The following is a 20,613-nucleotide window of genomic DNA, read 5'->3' on the forward strand; positions in this document are numbered from 1 at the left end:
CATCAGCCAGGAAGCATAGGAACTGAGAAGTGGTCTGTGGTCACCACCTGCAGAACCACTCCTTTATTGGGGGTGTCTTGCTAATTGCCTATAATTTCCACCAGCATGTGAAATGTATTGTCAATCAGTGTTCCTAAGTGGACAGTTTGATTTCACAGAAGTGTGATTGACTTAGAGTTACATTGTGTTGTTTAAGTGTTCCCTTTATTTTTTTGAGCAGTGTACTTAGGGCAGGCTGAACAAGCAAAGCCCCCCCCCCCTATTCTGGGGAGAGGAAGCTGTGTTTAATGTATGTAGATTTGTGAGGGAGAGTCTAGTACTCTCTATGTTCCCTGTGTCTAGCTACCAGCTGCATGGCGTTACAGTTGGAGCACCAGTACATTGGGCCAAAACACCATGTTTCCTGCGACAGTAACATGTGCCACAGAGAGATAAGATTAATATCCACAAAATCTGATGTAGTGCCTCTGCAACAGCCACACAATTAGCTGGTTTAGTCTTTCTGGAAGCAGGGGGTACTGGTTGGCATGGTGTCACGACTGCTTGTTCTGGCAAATTAACTGGATTACTGATCTAGGCACAGTCACAATGCAGCTACCCAATACAATCCCTCTGGACTGGAGGTAAGAGAAGCAGTAACATAAGTGTACCATGCTTTCAGACACAATGTCACATGGTGGGACTGGGACACACATGGAGCTGCAATTTTGCTTTAAAAGCAGCAATATGCTAATTTTTGGGCATCCCGACCAAATTCACATAGAATTGTTATAGATCTTTAATTCTCATTGAAAGCAACATAAGCACAATATCTATTGCCATTTCTATGCTTCCCGTTAAGTCTAGTTTGAGTCTTAATCTGGTTTAAAAAACAAAGTAAAAACAGCTGGAAAATATATTTCACAGCGGTTTACATGGTGCATATCAAATGTCACATACACATGGTTAGCAGATGATAATGCGAGTGTAGCGAAATGCTTGTGCTTCTAGTTCCGACAATGCAGTGATAACCAACGAGTAATCTAACCTAACAATTTCACAACAACTACCTTATACACACACACACACACACACACACACAAGTGTAAGGGATGAAGAATATGTACATAAAAATACATGAATGAGTGATGGTACAGAACGGCATAGGCAAGATGCAGTAGATGGTATCGAGTACATTATATACATATGAGTAATGTAGGGTATGTAAACATATTAAGTGGCATTGTTTAAAGTGGCTAGTGATACATTTTTTACATCAATTTCTCCATTATTAAAGTGGCTGGAGTTTAGTCTGAGTGGCTGCTGCCAACATACTATGTTAGTGGTGGCTGTTTAACAGTCTGATGGCCTTGTACCTATGTTGGGCATAAAAATGTCTAAATGAATTATTCTGTCATGGTTAAGAACAAATTGTCATCCAACCCGGTTCCTGGAGAACTACCTTCCTGTTGGTTTTTGGTCCAACCACAGTAACTAACCAGGTTCAGCTTATCAACCAGCTAATTATTAGAATCAGGTGTGCTAGAGTCGGGTTGGAGTGAAAACCTACAGGAACGCAGCTCTCCAGGAACCGGGCTGGAGAGCCCTGCTCTACACGATGCTTGCTTTTTTAATCAAACTGAAATTAGGTGAACTATTAGAATTTTAGCAACCAGGAAATGGCAGAGCAATTTCTACATAGTGCATCTAACTAGCAAAGCTCCGCCAGTGCCATGTAAAGTTTTGGTCCCATGTTTCTTGAACTGAAATAAACGATCCCAGAAATGTTCCATATGCCCCGAAATCTTACTCTTCTCAAATTTTGTGCACAAATTTGTCAAGATAATCCATCCCCCTGGCAGGTGTGGCATATCAAGAAGTTGATTAAAACAGCATGATCATTACACAGGTGCCCCTTGTGCTGGGGACAAGAGGCCACTTAAAAAATGTGCAGTTGTAACATAATGCCACAGATGTCAAGATTTGAGGGAGCATGCAATTGGCATGCTGACAGCAGCGAAGTCCACCAGAGCTGTTGACAGAATTTCTCTACCAGAAGCCTCCAATGTCATTTTAGAAAATTAGGCAGTACGTCCAACCAGCCTCACAACCACAGACCATGTGTAACCACACCAGCCCATGACCTCCACATCCAGCTTCTTGATCTGCGGGATTTCTGAGACCAGCCACCTGGACAGCTGATGAAACTGAAGAAGGTTTGTCTGTAATAAAGCCCTTGTGTGGGCAAAGAAAAATAATAATTGATTGGCTGGGCCTTGCTCCCCAGTGCGTAAGCCAGTCTCCCAATTTCAATTGACTGATATCCTTGCGATCAGCCATAACACAGCAAAGCTGAAAGTAATACCTTTCGAAAAAAGGCAGAGACACTATTACATTTTTATTCAAATGGAATGGAGTAGAACAGCAAACACACACATGGCCACTGCGCCTGCTACTCCTCCCCATTTCCATATGAAATAGCCATTGGGTGCTGTTCAGGGGAGGGCAGGCCCACAACAATGGCCGGAGTTGAATGGAACAGCACTTCACCTTAGTGACTGTTCCCTCTGCTCTATACAATACATATCTGTTTATTTTATGTGATGATAAAAGGCTCATACAAATATTTGTTTTAATGTTTTCTTTCAGTGATAGCGACTCCGACTGGGAGCCCCCGGTGCCAAGCTGCCCGCTCTACCTCTGCCCCCAGTGGTGTTCATATGCCACAGTTCATTACTGCAGGCATGACTGTGCCTCAGGGCACAGCATTGAGGCGTTGTTGTGTTCTGTGTCGCATGAACTGCACCACTTGTTCAGTTTGCCCCTGCTTTACATCAGAAAGAGACTGCTCTGGGATATGGCACAGGCAGCAAAATATTGTGTCGAGGACTTCCAAAGAGTGTACGGTTTAAAAAAAAAAAAAAAAAAAAAAAAATTTAAACATTTTTTTGTGTGTGTGTGTGTGTGTTAGAATTGCTTTTTGATATGTTGTATATAGTTATTTGCACTGTTGTATATAGTTATGTAATTTCACCAATTCGGCCACTTGGGTACATTTGGGCAACTTGTGTGGGACACCTGGGTGACTTCATGCTAAATGTCATGTAGCTCACCCATTCCTGAAGTTATCAGTCTGAAACTTTGCACACCTACAGTTGCCCTCTTGTGTTATCCATCAAAATGATCTCCAGCATCCTGACTGTGTGGCTATTCTAGTACATGTGAAAGATGCTACAACAATAAAAAACAGAAAACGTATGCTCTTTCTTTCTCTTTTCTTCCACCAGATCTACTGTGTTATATTCTCCTACATTCAATTAATATTTCCACAAACTTCAGAATGTTTCCATTCAAATTATACCAACAATATGCATATCCTTGCCTCTGGGGCTGAGCTACAGGCAGTTAGATTAGGGTATGTCTTCAGGCGGAAATTGAGAACAAAAGGGATGCAGCCATAACAGGTTAAACACTGTTTCCCATGCTTGTTCAATGAACCATAAACAATTAATGAACATGCACCTATGGAACGTTCGTTAAGACACTAACCGCTTAAAGACAATAGGCAATTAAGGTCACAGTTATGAAAACCTAGGATACTAAGAGGCCTTTTTTGCAGACTGAAAAAGAAAGATGCCCAGGGTCCCTGCTCATCTGCGTGAATGTGCCTTAGGCATGCTGCAAGGAAGCATGAGGATTCCCGATTATCGTCTAAGGAATGAGCGTTACACCGGGGCCTGTACTCTGGAGTGGGATCGATTTGGAGGTGGAGAGTCCGTCATGGTGTGGGGCGGTGTGTCACAGCATCATCGGACTGAGCTTGTCATTGCAGGCAATCTCAACACTGTGCGTAACAGGGAAGACATCCTTTTCCCGCATGTGGTACCCTTCCTGCAGGCTCATCCTGACATGACCCTCCAGCATGACAATGCCACCAGCCATACTGCTCGTTCTGTGTGTGATTTCCTGCAAGACAGGAACGTCAGTGTTCAGCCATGGCCATGGCCAGCGCCGAGCCCAGATCTCAATCCCATTGAGCACGTTTGGGACCTGTTGGATCGAAGGGTGAGGGCTAAGGCCACATTCCATTTCTGTTAGTCACGTCTGTGGAACTTGTTCAGTTTACGTCTCAGTTGTTGAATCTTATGTTCATACAAATATTTACACGTTAAGTTTGCTGATAGATCTCAGCTCTGTAGACTTTGCTCAGAAGAGACGAGCACTAGATATTTTATTCTGATATTGCCCCTACGTAGCATGTTCCTGGTCACAGGTTCAGGACTGGTAAAATAAAACCGCAGGCCTACTCAGATGTGGCGGTAATTAATGCCCATGCAGCGTTCAAGGTAGAATTGTTCATCAATTTAGAAAATTCCAAGGAATGGGCATAAACTAAACTGAATGTATGTATATCGAAAAGAGATTTGTTTGTAACCCTCAACTTGCCAAATTAAGCCCAGTTTCAAATTATCACCGAAAATAACTGCTTGAGACATGAGATGTCGACGCACTATTCTGTTATGTTTTTTTTACTATAAAATAGGAGTCTTGACCATAGGAGTCCAGGAAACAAGTGTTTTGTCTGCCAAATTAAAAGGGACACACTGCTGAGGATATTACCTTTTTGAAGATTGTGTGCCACGACATACCCAGTTGATATTACGGTTTCAATAATTTAATCATAAAAAAATGGCATGCAGAAACGTGTTTCTTTTTCTTCACCCTTCCCAGAGTACTTGCACTCGAACAGTCAAAAGGTCAAAAGCCTATCCCGATCAGACAGGAAATCTAGAGATGAGATGAAATAATGAAGTCATGAAACAAATCTAATATAGACACGGAGGCATTTTGGTAAAGTAATGTGAATTAATTATGGTTAATAAGTGATAAGCGGTCACTACCATCATGGGACTATTAATTGTTTTATTCTGCGTTACACTATTCAGCCCACATAAGAGCGCATGTAACGTTTTAAATTTATCTTTGAAACCAAAGTGTTATAAAATATAGAACAGAAACCGAACCAATCTCAAAAAGCATTAACAGTAAAACTAAAGCAGAGGAAATGGCCATGTGTTTAACGTTGCCCATTTAGTACAGCCATTAAGTATTCTCTACAGTGTGGCTGCTTGCGGTGGAAAATTCTGGTGAAAGAACAGGCAGACTGTAGCCTGAGGTGTGTCGCAGCCTGGCAGGCTCCCCCCGAGGATCATTTACTGTAGTGGAGCTCAGATGTCTGATATGACTGACTGGGTGCTGGGCATCTGTCCTACATTTCTGCAACTTTGTCAAATTGCCCAGGGTATCAGTGGTAAACTCAGATTGGTTCATTAAAGAAAGACACCATTACTGTATATCTGTTCAGAATTATGGTCAACCATCATTATATAGTTGCCTCTGGGTCTGAGGTTCATAAAAACATACTTTAAAATATAATAGCAGAAGACCTACAGTACCTACAGTATTATTTTTATAATTTAACCAAGCAAGTCAGTTAATGACAAATTCTTATTTACAATGACGGCCTAAACCGGCCAAACCCAGATGACGCTGGGCCAATTGTGCGCCGCCCTATGGGACTCACCGCCGGTTGTGATACAACCTGGATTCGAACCAGGATGTCTGTAGCGACACCTCTAGCACTGAGATGCAGTGCCTTAGACTGCTGAAGCCACTCGGGAGTACTGTAAATAGGTTACTTTAGTTTGCTGAGAGTGAAAGCGATCACGATGTTATAGTATCCCCTTATTTTCTGCTCGGGCGTAATTAAATTAAATCTGAACTCACTGTGGAGCCTAACCACTGAGCTGGAAAACCCCCATCTCCAAGCCAAGCAAGACAGAGACACCTCTTCATAGCTTTAACACCATTTTTTTCCTCTTCCTCCCACAACCAACCACTATCACGCTATACAGGAAGGAGTCAGCTGTAAGCCACACTCAGGCCAATAAAAACCATAAGCTCAAGGCCCTGTGGGTGACTTTCACAAACAAATGTCAGGAATGAGAAGAGGATACAGGCCTTTGTACAGTCACCATGTTGAACTGAGGAGAATCCACCCCTAGGACACAGCAAAGCCAAGAGAGGTATCATCCCTGTGCCAAGAGAGTATTCTAACAGGTCTACACCTCCCTATGGACATTCATTAGATTCAAAACGACGATGCGCTTTGGGAGGGCAAAGCCTGTGAGACCAACATGGGAGAAACACTATGTAAAATGTATCTTGCGTACTGATTTGCTTCATTTGTCCAGCTAGCGTGAATGCGTCGGTGTGGAGAGCAATTTACAGAACTCTTCACAGTAGAGGTCGACCGATTATGATTTTAACACCGATACAGATTATTGGAGGACCAAAAAAGCCGTTTCCGATTTAAATCGGCCGATTTTAAAAATATATTGATGACAATTACAACAATACTGAATGAACACTTATTTTAACTTAATATAATACATCAATAAAAATCTATTTAGCCTCAAATAAATAATGAAACATGTTCAATTTGGTTTAAATAATGCAAAAACAAAGTGTTGGAGAAGAAAGTGCAATATGTACCATGATAAAAAGCTAACGTTTAAGTTCCTTGCTCAGAACATGAAAGTTTGTGGTTCCCTTTAACATGAGACTTCAATATTCCAAGGTAAGAGGTTTTAGGTTGTAGTTAATATAGTATTTATAGGACTATTTCTCTATACCATTTGTATTTCATATACCTTTGACTATTGGATGTTCTTATAGGCACTATAGTATTGCCAGTGTAACAGTATAGCTTCCGTCCCTCTCCCCGCCCCTACCTGGGCTCGAACCAGGAACACATCGACAACAGCCACACTCGTGGAGCGATGGGTAACGCTGCTTCAAAAGCCGCGGCCCTTGCAGAGCAAGGGGAATAACTACTCCAAGTCTCAGAGCGAGTGACGTTTGAAACGCTATTAGCGCACACCCAGCTAACTAGCTAGCCATTTCACATCGGTTACACCAGCCATTAGGCTGATAGGCTTGAAGTCATAAACAGCGCTGTGCTTGCGAAGAGCTGCTGGCAAGACACACGAAAGTGCTGTTTGAATGAATGCTTACGAGCCTGCTGCTGCCCACCATCGCTCAGTCGGACTGCTCAAATCATAGACTTAATTATAACACACAGAAATACGAGCCGTTGGTCATTAATATGGTCGAATCCGGAAACTATCATTTCGAAAACAAAACGTTTATTATTTCAGTGAAATATGGAACCATTCCGTATTTTATCTAACGGGCGGCATCCCCAAGTCTAAATATTGTTTTTACATTGCACAACCTTCAATCTATGTCATAATTACGTAAAATTCTGGCAAATTAGTTCGCACTGAGCCAGGCTGTTGCATATACCCTGACTCTGCGTGCAATGAACGCAAGAGAAATGACAATTTCCCCTGGTTAATATTGCCTGCTAACCTGGATTTCTTTTAGCTAAATATGCAGGTTCACAAATATATACCTGTGTATTGATTTAAAAGGCATTGTTGTTTATGGTTAGGAACAGTCGTCCAACGATTGTGCTTTTTCCCCCGCAAATGTGCTTTTGTTTAATCATCCCCCAGCGTTGCATCGATTATATGCAAAGCAGGACAAGCTAGATAGTTGTGTAGTTATAACTAGTGATTTTGATCGATTGTTTTTTTTATAAGTTAAGTTTAATGCTAGCTAGCAACTTACCTTGGCTTCTACTGCATTCTCGTAACAGGCAGGCTCCTCGTGGAGTGCAATGAGAGGCAGGTGGTTAGAGCGTTGGACGAGTTAACTGTAAGGTTACAAGATTGGAACCCCTGAGCTGACAAGGTGAAAATCTGTCATTCTGCCCCTGAACAAGGCAGTTAACCCACCGTTCCTAGGCCGTTATTGAAAATAAGAATGTGTTAACTGACTTGCCTAGTTCTTTTATTTTTTTAAAGGGTAAAAATTTCTGATTGTTATGAAAACGGCCCTAATTAAAATCGGCCATTCCGATCAATCTCTACTTCAGACACACAGGCAGGGCAAATTAAACACATCAGTACTCCAGATACATTTTCCATACAGTGTTTCTACCATGTTGGTATTGAAAAGGGTTCACCTAGGGGTCATGATACGGGCTATACCAAATGTTTGATATATTATAATAATTGATTATGCTTATGTTGTATTAATAGAAGAGGGGTTATAAGACCCCACCCTCCTTACATTTATAGGGTCCTAGACTACAGATTAACAATATATATTCATTATAGAGGTTTAGTATTGTTCCACATGTGTTTTCTAGGCTCTCTGCCTCTTACGAAACTTTCTGAGAAATGTGTGAATGAAGACAGAACTCTGCAGGGGAGTGTAAGAGATTAGTCAAACATTCCACTATAAAATCAACTTGGACATTTACTGCTAAGCTTTTATATAGCTATATTAAAACAAGAGTGTGTTGAGTAGGCATGGTTTTGGTCTCAGGAGTAGAAGATAATGACGTATGCAGTGACATCACTAGGGCTGGACTACGGGTTTAATAAAATAACTTGGGACCTTTTACATTTTGCAGAACTTACTCAGAAACATGCGCTGTGTTCCTGTTGTCAACTTGTCTGCAATTGCATTAAAGGTTTTAATGATTTAATTAAAGATAGTCATGATGCTAATTTCACTAATGATTGACAAGGAAACGAACCAACAGTATCAAAGGCTTAATATTATGGACCAATGATTCAAATTTCCTAAATTATATTTCATAGAATCATTCCTCATATTGGATTGGATTAATAATCATGCCTATTCGACCACCCAAAACCATCCAGTGTAACCCTAGTCCTCACAGGCTGGCTTCTAAAATAAAAAGTCCTCATTAAAATGTGAGCGCTTCAAGCCCTGACATCTGATTAAGTGTAAGAGGGTACCAAAATGTCTGACAAGAGGCTCCAGTCGAATCGAAAATGTTTAGGATACGCACTTCTGGCATAAAAGGTGCCTACTGAGTAATGACATACTTTTTTGTTCACTGGTTTGGTCCAACACTATGGCTCAACCATATTGCTGGGGAGTCGAGACTGTAAAGTTCAGGGGCAGTACCAGAGAGATACTTGAATAGCAGGTGGAGTGTGGCTAGATGCGGGCAGGTAGTCTACTCTCCCCTTTAACCTGCTGTAGTTGTAAATATAAATATTTTAAAAATAAAGTAAATAACTGAAACAGGATTCACAGGCCTGCTCACAGACCAAAGCATGTGGGTGTCTGTACTGTGACCACCTCACCTGACTCCTTTACAGGGGAAGTTGGTTGCAGTCATTCAACAAATTGTGTTTAGGGAGAAATGGATGTGTGGAGAGGGTGAGGATGTAACAGCAGCTGTAAGTTCAAATCAAAATCAAATTTTATTTGTCACATACACATGGTTAGCAGATGTTAATGCGAGTGTAGCAAAACGCTTGTGCTTCTAGTTCCGACCATGCAGTAATATCTAACCTAACAATTTCACAACAACCAGAGAGTCACCCAGCTACAGTCTCCCAGGCAGCCCAGCCGCCACATTCATCAGTCAGGGAGAGAGGAAGGGCAGCCACCCTGGGGATCCAGCCTCTCTAGCCTGGCCCCCAGGGGCTAATTATGAAGCTGGGCCATCTGCTCCTTTGAAATGGAGCCCTGTGATGTTTGCTGTAAGGTGAGTGTTAATGATTACACACAGGAGACTAAACCTCAGCTCACAGCACAGGGGTAATGTGAACTAAGTTAGTTGCTTCTGTTCTCACTAGCCTGGTAGATGACTGGACCGACTTGAGCCTCCCTGTCCCCTGTAGCAACATCATCCATTAAGACTACAGGGGTTATTGGGTTTGAAGGTCTTTTCAGCAATACTCCAATCCCACTACAGTAGCTCAGCATCAGCAAACATACTCACCTACCTTTCAGATAAGGCACAATTCAGGCATATGCATAACTGTAAATAACTGCGATGGTCTCATTTATTCATGATAAAAACAGGACATCATGTCAGTTTAGGAAACTACAGGGCTGTACTTTAGACTATATTTAATGAGGTTAAGGTACATTTGGGATCTACTGGCTTTCACAACTGAACAGCACCCACCCCCATTAGAGTATCTCTTGGTTGCTCTCTGGTCATGCCATGTAAAACCGATTGAGCCCCAGCATGTTCTCCAATAGGCTAATAGCCAATTGACTGGAAAACCTCTAATGCAGCTCACAAATAAATGTCTGAGTGGCTTACTGCTCTGCTGATCCTGACAGAGGCACAGCGATTTCCCCCTGATAAACCTTCCAGCCTTTACTGCTACTATAGTACTAGCTACCACTCCCAAAAGCCATCATCATCCAGGTACTGCAGAGTTTGTACTTTTCCAAATCATTGCTAAGAATAATGAGAATGACTGCAGGTTGTACTCGTCATTGTTTTCAGTCTGGTTGTATTGGTGCTATCTAGGTACCAAGCTAATGCTAGCTACCCCAGAAGTTGCGGTCGAACAAAATGCTTTATTACCAACGCGGTATTGTAAACACATCGTTGGTGGCCGGTGTTTGCAGTCTGTACAGCTTTGACAGTGCTACTGTATCTTTTTTGACACGCAAAGACAAACGGTGTTCTATAGTATGTATGTCGTGAAGCTAATAGCAGTGACATCATTACTGTGTAACTCCGGATGTGCAACATCTGAAAAATACCGCACCTGGTAGTGTGTACCAGTGCTCAACAAGTCGGTGAAAGCCAACATCACCCACGACAGAGAACGGTTGGTTGTCAAGAGCAATGAATTCCATCATCTTGGCTTAGGATTTTGCCCGAGTGGTCTCGCTGAAATTATTACTCTTTCAAATGACTGCTCAATTCACACAGCAGACATTGTTGGCTAGTTTAGGACTACTGTGTTGCACTTAGAGCAAACTTTTACGTGGAATCATTAAATCATGTACCTATGTTATATAGGTATGCACAGCAGCTTTGACATTGGTTTTGCACATTCCAATACGTTCACCGATATATTGTGCATCCCTACCCCTTTCATTGAGTAGCCACACCTCTCCTCAGCACACAAAATAACTAGAGGTCGACCGATTAATCGGAATGGCCGATTTCAAGTTTTCATAACAATCGGAATTTTCAGGAGCCGATTTGCCGATTATACCTTTATTTAACTAGGCAAGTCAGTTAAGAACACATTCTTATTTTCAATGACTGCCTTGTTCAGGCGCAGAACGAAAGATTTTCACCTTGTCAGCTCGGGTGATCCAATCTTGCAAACTTACAGTTAACTAGTCCAACACAATAACAACTTGCCTCTCGTTGCACAACAGGAGACTGCCTGTTACGCGAATGCAGTAAGCCAAAGTAAGTTGCTAGCTAGCATTAAACTTATCTTATAAAAAACAATCAATCATAATCACTAGTTAACTACACATGGTTGATGATATTACCTAGCGTGTTCTGTGTTGCATATAATCTGACTGAGCATACAAGCATCTGACTGAGCGGTGGTAGGCAGAAGCAGGCGCGTAAACATTCATTCAAACAGCACTTCCGTGTGTTTTGCGAGCAGCTCTTTGTTGTGCGTCAAGCATTGCGTTGTTTATGACTTCAAGCCTATCAACTCCCGAGATGAGGCTGGTGTAACCGAAGTGAAATGGCTAGCTAGTTAGCGCGCGCTAACTAGAGGGACGGAAGCTATACTGTTACACTGGCAATACTAAAGTGCCTATAAGAACATCCAATAGTCAAAGGTTAATGAAATACAAATGGTATCGAGGGAAATAGTCCTATAAATCCTACAACCTTAAAACTTGTTACCTGGGAATATTGAAGACTCATGTTAAAGGAACCATCAGCTTTCATATGTTCTCATGTTCTGAGCAAGGAACTGAAAAGTTAGTACATATTGCACTTTTACTTTCTTCTCCAACACTTGGTTTTGCATTATTTAAACCAAATATAACACGTTTCATTATTTACTTGAGGCTACATTGATTTTATTGATGTATTATATTAAGTTAAGTGTTCATTCAGTATTGTTGTAATTGTCATTATTTATATATATATTTTAATCGACCGATTAAATCGGTATCGGCCTTTTTGGTCCTCCAATAATCGGTATCGGCGTTGAAAAATTATAAATCGGTCGACCTCTACTTTAAAAAGCAGAACTTAGACAAGCTTAGCAGTCTGGCGTTCACTTATCCTGAGATCAGTCTGCCAAGTGTACATATCAACAGCTAGCAGACTTGAGTCGCTTTCACTTGAAAGCCTTTAAAATCAGAATTTGGGGAAATATAGTACACATCTTATGGAAAGTGCTCCATGAATATGTTCAAAGGATTACAACGTATACATTTATCTAGAACTACTTGAATTCTACCCTGTTTTATTATATCTGATTAATAATGTTAGTTCATAAGAAAAAAGGTTGTTTGGCATGGACAAGGGGTAATTGGAAATGATAACCATTGTGGAAGAAGGAATGCATGTGTCTAAAGTAAGCAAAGAGAATCCTTAACCTGTTTGAACCGACCCGGCTATAACCCTGTGGAGATAAAATAAGACAGCGAGAGTTTTCCATATCTGAGGGGGGACTGGAACTGTCAAGTGGTAATATACTGTGGTGAGACTTCAGGAGATAATCCAGATATAGTGTGTAATGTATGTGCGCTAGTGGGTTGGAATGGACTTTAGAAGCAGCTTTGTCCTTGTCGGAGAGAAGGAGGGGCATTCAAGACGCTATGACAAAATGTGAGGTATTTAAACCAATGTACATGGTATTATGACCAGTGCTCTCGAGAATAAACGCTATTGGCCAATTTCGGTTGACGGGCCTCTGTCCATTTTATGCAAATAAGGATCTTACAAATTCTTAGAAACGGACAGATTATTTTAAATTGGTTAATGAACACATAAGAAATAAATTCATCTAACACTTACCCAGTTCTGGAGACCACTCCTTGTTCATGTCAAGGTTGCTAGGCAGGTAGATGTTTCCAGGTGCTTACAAACGCAGTGGGAATTAGTGAGTAAGGCACTGTGGTTATACTGTTCCAGCTATCAGACGTAGGGTCATAACAGTCTAGCGTCTTGCAGCGCTGCGTCCCAAAGTAGCCCCCCACCACGTACAGTTTGTTCCCAGAGGCCACCGCATGGCAGCTCATTCTTTTAGAAGTCATGTCCCCAACACGAGACCACTGGTTGGTCTCACAGTCAAAGCGATAGGCGGAGGCGGCAGTGAACTCAGTGTCTCCGCCCATTATGAAGATCTGGCTGCCCAGAACAGCAGCGGCTGTGTATCTCCACGGTTGCGGACATTCTGCTGCGATGGCCCAGCGGTTCTCTAGAGGGTCGTAGCACTGCACCTTTGAGGCCTTGTCTCGGTGTATGGTGGTACCACCAAACACAAACAGCTTTAGCTTGGCGCTGACCACAGCTGCATTGCTAACACCATCTCTGAGCGGCGCCTTCATGGTCCATTTGTTGGTGAGTGGGTGATACCGCTCTACCTGTTTGAGGGAGACTGAGGGGGAGGCTGGGAAGATGCCTGCTATGGCAGTGTGGCCACCCACCACATACAGCCAGTTCTCCAGTTCAGCTGAACCATGGCCAAACCGTGCTATCAACATGGGAGCTCCTTTAGACCACTCCTCATGGACCGTGTCATAGATCCAAACATCCTTGGACACCCCGTTCTCAGAACCCCTCCCCCCAGTCACGTAGACCTTACAGCCAATTGCACAGGCGCTGAACTCTTTCCTGGGACTGGGCAAGACCGACTTGGGAATGATCTCCTTGGCTTTGTGGTCCACTTGGTAGATCTTATCACACATGAAGGTATGTCCTCCCAAGATGAGCAACGTGTGGCCTGCCTTGCGGGGCCGGGCACATGGGCTGGTGACCACCCCATCGTTTTGCAGGATCTTCTTCTTGCACTGCATGGCCTCCTCCACTATCTGCCGGCTCCTCTTGTCTGACATCACCAGCTCCTCGCAGGCCACCGCCTCAATCAGACACTCCGAGGGCAGCAGGGCCAGGCGGATTCCACCCAGCAGCTCAGGGAGGTAGTCTCTGCGGCCGTCCAGGTCGTAGCGCACCCAGCGCATCACAGCATTGAACACGATATGCTCGTCCTCGATCTCCAGCTCATCGCTGAGGATCAGGTTCAGCAGCTTGTCTTTGTTGAGGCCGTAGAAGTCCTCTGTGTCCCGCAACGCCTCAAAGTGCACCAGGCACATCCTCCAGGAGAGCTCATACAGCTGTTTGCATTGGTGGGCATCAGACAGTAGCATCATACCCAGGCAGTTGGACAAGTGCAGGTTCTTCTCCAGGAACTCCGCAGCAGCGTCTCTGATGTCGTGGAACTGCAGCATGTCTCCCGCCTCCAGCAACGACTCCGCGTTCTCCTCGTTGATGATGACACGTGACGAGTAGGCAAAGTCCAGCAGCAGCTCCAACACCTCTGGATGCACACTGTCTCTGAAGTTCACCTCGTTGTCCAGGCTCTCACGGAGCCCGCCGCTGAACATCGCCTCAAAGTAGCGGCTGCATGCGGCCAGTACCGCCCGATGGCAGGGGAAGGAGCGGTCCCCCGCCCACAGCATCACGTCAGTGAACATGCACTGCTTGCGGAGGGTGTTGAGGTGGGTGAGCACGCTGTCTGGATGCGAGGGCTTATGGAACAGTGAGATGTTCATGGAGCCCGTGCTGGTCCGGGACTTACGGTTTTCATGGACGCTGACTGACATGGTTTCAGAGAACTCCAGGGAGTCGCTTGTCCTAATTTCTCCAACTACTGAAAAACAAAAACAGAAAATGAGATGCAAAACAAACTGGTGGATATTTTTCCCAACATACAATTTTCTTCTAAAGTTGAGCTCAAATGGGGATTTATTGTTAAATCAAATAAACTTAACAGATTCTTTACATCTACTCATTGGCCCAAAGTTAAGGGCAGACTTAAAATATAATTTGAAAAAAAGTATTATTTATCCAACTGATCATAGACAACCAAATGGGGGAAATGTATTCAATTACTAGGCAACATCTAGATCATGTGATAACGTGCTGCTTATTTGAATGCCATTCCTACATTGGAATAATGCCTATTACAACACCTCTAAGCCTAATTGCAGAGAATTGATCATCCTAAGGTGGATATGCCTATTTAATCAAACAAGTTAGGCCTATGATTTTGGTTAGGCTATTTAAAGTGCTTTTTTTTATTTTTTATTCTTCAAAGTCACTCATGTAAATGAACCGTGCTTAGTAGGTACAACATTATGACATCAGTTGATGTCTGAAATTATTCAGCAGTCTCAACATTTTTTATTAATAGAGCTCACACACACACACACAGCAGAGAAGGCCCACAGAGTAATGCGGCCAGAATGCGCCCCTCAGCTAAATTGCACATTCAAGCCACTTAATGAATCTCCTGAGTAAAGCATAGCCTAATTGTTAAGAGTTTGTGGGAAAGCCTTTCAAAATCAACCTTTCAAAGTAACCAAATCCTATTTATTAAAATTGTAGTAGATACAGTTCCTAGCCTATGTTATGTCTTATCGATGGCCTATATGCATATTAAATCATTAAGCAGACTTCCTGGCACGTTTCATAGCATATCAGCAGATCTACAGTTGAGCCGGTTTATTAAATAATGGTCAGTCAACACAGGGCATCCCTTTTTAAAACGGTCTCTCCCACTTGTCATCAAAGTCCACAAAACACTAACAGTAATTAATAAACCAATTCAGAGCTTTCAAACCATTATATACCACAGAGCATTCGATTAGTGAAGTCATTCCAATCTCAGACAAGGAGACATTGCACTCAATATTCATTAGAATGCTTTTCTTTTTCAACAGAGGGGAAATATCATGGGGTGCACACTGCTGCTCAATCACTGTTAGTACTTCTACCGCATAGCAACACTCCAATCCCAAAAGGATCAAGTCTTCTTTTAACTATATGGCATGGAAACAGACGAGTATACAAAAGCCCTGTTTCAGGAACTTAATTTTAATAGTACCAGCCCAAGTACGTGTGTGCTGACATGCAGTTTGAGTCCATAGCAGACAGGTTTGGGTTCAGTTGTGGCAGGTTGGAGGGCACAGACAGGCATACACACATCAGCAGGGCATTTAAAAATGTCAATGTCAGGTTGACAGGGAACACAATGCAGCAGGTCAGTCACAAAAAAGATGGGGCACACAGCAAACCATGAAATTTAGTAAATGCAAAGCAGTGCGATTGTCCTGTACCAATTACACCAGCAAATACCGCTGATCCAGGCACAGACTGTAGAGGGTTTTTGGGGGGCAGCATCAGATCCCCCAAAAAATGCTTCCTCAAGAGGCCGGTCTGATTAGGGCTGGGTGATATTTCATGTAGTCAGGAAAAATGCTATGCAGCTTGTGAGCTGGTACATTACTTAGGCCGGGGAACCACAAAATGGCCAAAGGAGTTCTGATGGTGGTTTATGTTACTCAAATAAAAGTTTATTGGTCGGGCTAACAGTTTTGAAGATGTGATCACAGGTGCAGAAAAACGCTTGGGTTTCTAGGTCCTATAGTGCAGTAATGAAGAAATACAATAAACAAAAGTTCAACTTTAAAAATTAAGACATATCAGAACGAGCAATATCAGAGGCCGCAATATAAATGTGTGTGTGTGTGTGTATATAGACAGTATGACTAGAAAAGGTGTGTACAGCAGTAGTCATATAGAATGAGCAGTAAGAATACAGTAAATAAATAAAGTAGGTAAAACAGTACGTAAACATTTAAGTGAGCAGTGTTGACTATGTACATAGGACAGCAGTCCAAGGTGCAGGATAGAGTACCGAGTGGTAGCCGGTTAGTGACAGTGTAAGGTTCAGGCCAAGGTACTGGACGGAGGCCAGCTAATGATGACTGTTTAGCAGTCCGATGGCCTGGAGATAGAACCTGTTAATCAGCTATTACTGCCAATAATAACTGCCAGTCATGCCCAGCATGATCAGGACGATGCTGAATCATTCTCTGTGAGACTAAATACCAAACTTCCAGGACATTCACACATGAATGGGGCCTCTTAGATTGCCAATAGGAAACTTAGAAAAAAAAAATACCCCATTTTCCCCATCTTGTTTCTTCCCTCCGTAAACATCTCAGCCCTTCTGACTAAAAGCCTTTCCAGGATCTTTTCACATGGTGTTTGTATTCCAGTGCTACTCCTTTTTATTAGACACAGGGAGGATGGAGGAGAACCGGGGGTTCAGGAGTCTGAAGCAGGGAACTTCTCTGCATTTGTGATGCTGAATGGATCACCAGCTGGTTTGCAGTCCTAATAACCAAGAGCTTCTATCAATCCGTAGGGACTCTACATGGCCCATTGGGAAATGGCTGGTGTCTGTGCAACTGAGGGCATGTGGGTTCAAACCCTCACGCTACTTTGACAAGCCAGTGAGTGAGTCTAATGAAAAAGTGTTTGAAAGAACAGCTCCAGGGAGTCAGGGACCTTCAAGCCAGAAGCTTTCAAAGATGAAAATTCTTCTCTTAGTAGAAGAGTTAATCCTTTATGGCTGAGAAACAATTGTTTTGGAGGCCACTTTGCCATCCTGTTCCAGATGGACCAGAGAGAAAAGCCAAAGAGTTACATTTTGGACTGAATCTGCCATCTAACGTGGGATGAATTTATTAATGTGTCTGGTCTGGTGTGACTTGGAAAACGAAGATTTTAATTGTAAAAGTTGTCATTGTAAATGAACTTGTTTTCCACAACTAAGTCTAATAAAGCCATTTTGTTTTACTGCCTAACTTTTAAATTATTTTAGTCACCAAGGTCCCAGTTTACTCCTAGCCTATTAATGTTATAGCCCTGGAATTATGCATTTTGCTTTCAACGTCTCAGTAGGGTGCCAAATAACATGTATTTTTTCTAACGTATTTATGAATGGAAATCAACCCTGTTTAGTGTGTTATGATTATTATTAAACAGAGACATCAAAATACACCCCTATGTGCCAGCCAGCAAGATATAACTACGCTGATAAATCATTCTGAAATCCTGGGTGGTGGGCGGCTGGCTACTTTCAAACAAATAACTTAAATAATTATCACGTTAACGAAGTATCACCTAGGCTACAACAGCTGTTGAGTGAATCAATTTAAAAATGGTAAAACTCCTATAAAAGTACAAAAAGTTGACATTCAAGACATCAAAAGGTGGCGTGGTAAGATAGCTTCGATTTCCTTCAGACAATTGAACACAAGCCACATGTGGAATCAATTCAATTCAAGGGCTTTATTGGCATGGGAAACATGTGTTAACATTGCCAAAGCAAGTGAGGTAGACAACATACAAAGTGAATATATAAGGTGAAAAACAACAAAAATGAACAGTAAACATTACACATACAGAAGTTTCAAAACAGTAAAGACATTACAAATGTCATATTATATATATATATATATATACATACAACGTACAAATAGTTAAAGGACACAAGATAAAATAAATAAGCATAAATATGGGTTGTATTTACAATGGTGTTTGTTCTTCACTGGTTGCCCTTTTCTCGTGGCAACAGGTCACAAATCTTGCTGCTGTGATGGCACACTGTGGAATTTCACCCAGTAGATATGAGAGTTTTTCCAAATTGGATTTGTTTTCGAATTCTTTGTGGACCTGTGTGATCTGGGGGAAATATGTATCTCTAGCTAATGAAGTCCGATTATGACGATAACGAAATTAATTGAAACGCTCACATTGTTAAGGCAAGCTAACCTGACAGTCTTAGCCCCCCAAAATATCTTCAGAATGATCTGGTCAGGCCTTGCACGTTAACGCTAGCTAGCTAATTATCGATGGTTTCGCCAAAGGACTAGATAACCAGTTAGCAAACTAGCTAACCAGTTAGCAAACTAGCTAACCAGTTAGCAAACTAGCTAACCAGTTAGCAAACTAGCTAACTCGTTAACGTTACGTTGTTTTTTTTCTTCTATTTCTAGAGTACCACCAATTTGTATCAAAGAAACCTGTTTAACCCTATGTTCTGTCAAGCTAACTAGCTAGTTATATATATATATATATATATATATGTGAAAAGTTTAACAGCTAATTTACCTAGCCAGCCAACTAACTAGCAAACAAACTTTATCTGAAGTAACGACGTCCACCTAGTTACTCCTTCTGTCAAGACTTCAGATGACAAGCTAGCCAACATCCAGATAAACACTTGCAAAGTAGCCTAATAACAATTGACTGCATACTCACATACATATGGTTGTTAAACGGGAATCCAAGAAGTATATAGTTTCTGGTTGATTGATTAAACCATGATTTTACTCTAAGTAGTTGAGGTCCTTTCACGCCACTTTGTCTGCAACTGGGTTCGGTCTGAGGTGGGAAATCAGGAAAAAATGCATATCCAGTGGTGTGTTTCTTTACCCAATTCCGGCAACCTATTTTATGCAATTCAGCACAACAACCAATAAAAGTAGATCTTTGGGTGCGATTTTGACAACTAATAGACCAATCGGATTAAACGACAGAATGGGATCCGCCCTCTTCCTCTTGGTGGTAACAGCAAAACAATAGCATGCCCACTGACAATTAATGAATTAGAGTACATAGATAATTTGTATGGGAAAGTGGATATCTAGTCAGTTGCACAATGAATGTGTCTAATGCATTTAACCCAATCCCTCTTGCCTCAACCTCTTTCAAGTCTCCCACAAAGATGAGGACACTCCCTCTCTCCCTAGCAATGATATTACTCTAAAGACAAGTCTTGTAAAATTTTCCAGAAAAACTCAACAATGAAAATGAACATGAAGTTCAACTATTGAACAAGAAAAAATACATGTTACTCATTCGGTTCATGTTTTGCACTACATTGACTTAAAAAAAAAAAACTTGGTGTGGCTTCGTGTCTATAATTTTGCCTTTGTCTAGTGTAGAGTTCCCTCTAGTGGAAGTAGGCCTACAACTGTACACCACTGCAGATACTGTGGCATATAGTGTAGAGTAAATACAACTTATCTGTTCACAGAAAAGCCATCTCCAAGGGAATGAATAAGGCACTTCAGAAGGAGGTAAGCAAGCAAGGTGCATTATGCAGTCCAATACTCCAATATAGAGTATAGAACTGCAATGATATCCCTTAAATGAGAGAACGCAGCAAAGAAACATCTCTAATACTGGTACTTGCTAATTAGGGACACTTGAGATCAAGTAGTCAATGTAAGCTGTTGTTTTGAAGGTAACATGTTTTCAACACAAACAAACTTTGTATAAAATATGTTTCATTTTGACCTTTGAAACAAGGTCAGATCTTCAATGTTATATCCACTATCAGAAAAAAAGAGAATAAGATGAGCAGCACCTCCTACTGGATAGTTAATCTATCTGCAGCTATCCATTTGGTGTCCCATCCAGGGTTTTAACTAAGGCCAGCTCTGCTTAGCTTTGATATTTGTCACTGACTACTACCTATGTGCTATCGTGAGAATGATTACTGAGAGATCCCTTAATAAATAAATAGATTTACTGCTATCAAAGTCATTTCAAAGGGTAGGTTTAACAGAGCAAATTAAATGTAACTTAAACTGGATTGTTTGAGCTCTGAATGCTGATTGGCTGAAAACTGTTATAGGGGACCGTATACC

At 41.9% G+C, this 20,613-nt stretch overlaps 1 protein-coding gene across 7 annotated transcripts in view; it reads right to left on the reverse strand.

Annotated features, from left to right (window-relative positions):
* LOC115109278 (kelch-like protein 25) overlaps positions 1–19,490 on the reverse strand; it is a 44,941-nt gene extending 25,451 nt beyond the window's left edge. For 4 of the 7 annotated variants that reach the window (XR_003860493.2, XR_003860492.2, XM_029634020.2 and 1 more), the window contains exons 1-2: positions 19,220–19,490; positions 12,902–14,756 (exon numbers count right to left, since the gene is read on the reverse strand). Coding sequence is in view for 3 of the 7 variants with exons in the window: in XM_029634020.2 (XP_029489880.2) it covers positions 12,940–14,709 (1,770 nt within the window). In the remaining 4 variants the exon portion in view is untranslated. Of the gene's footprint in view, positions 1–4,596; positions 4,768–12,901; positions 14,757–19,219 lie in introns of those variants that run through there. The other 3 variants (XM_029634021.2, XR_010461100.1, XR_003860494.2) reach the window with 3 other exon arrangements.
* Between the last annotated feature and the right edge of the window lie 1,123 nt (positions 19,491–20,613).

The sequence above is a fragment of the Oncorhynchus nerka genome, linkage group LG25 (assembly GCF_034236695.1).
Source record: "Oncorhynchus nerka isolate Pitt River linkage group LG25, Oner_Uvic_2.0, whole genome shotgun sequence".
In the NCBI taxonomy this organism is placed as follows: domain Eukaryota; kingdom Metazoa; phylum Chordata; class Actinopteri; order Salmoniformes; family Salmonidae; genus Oncorhynchus; species Oncorhynchus nerka.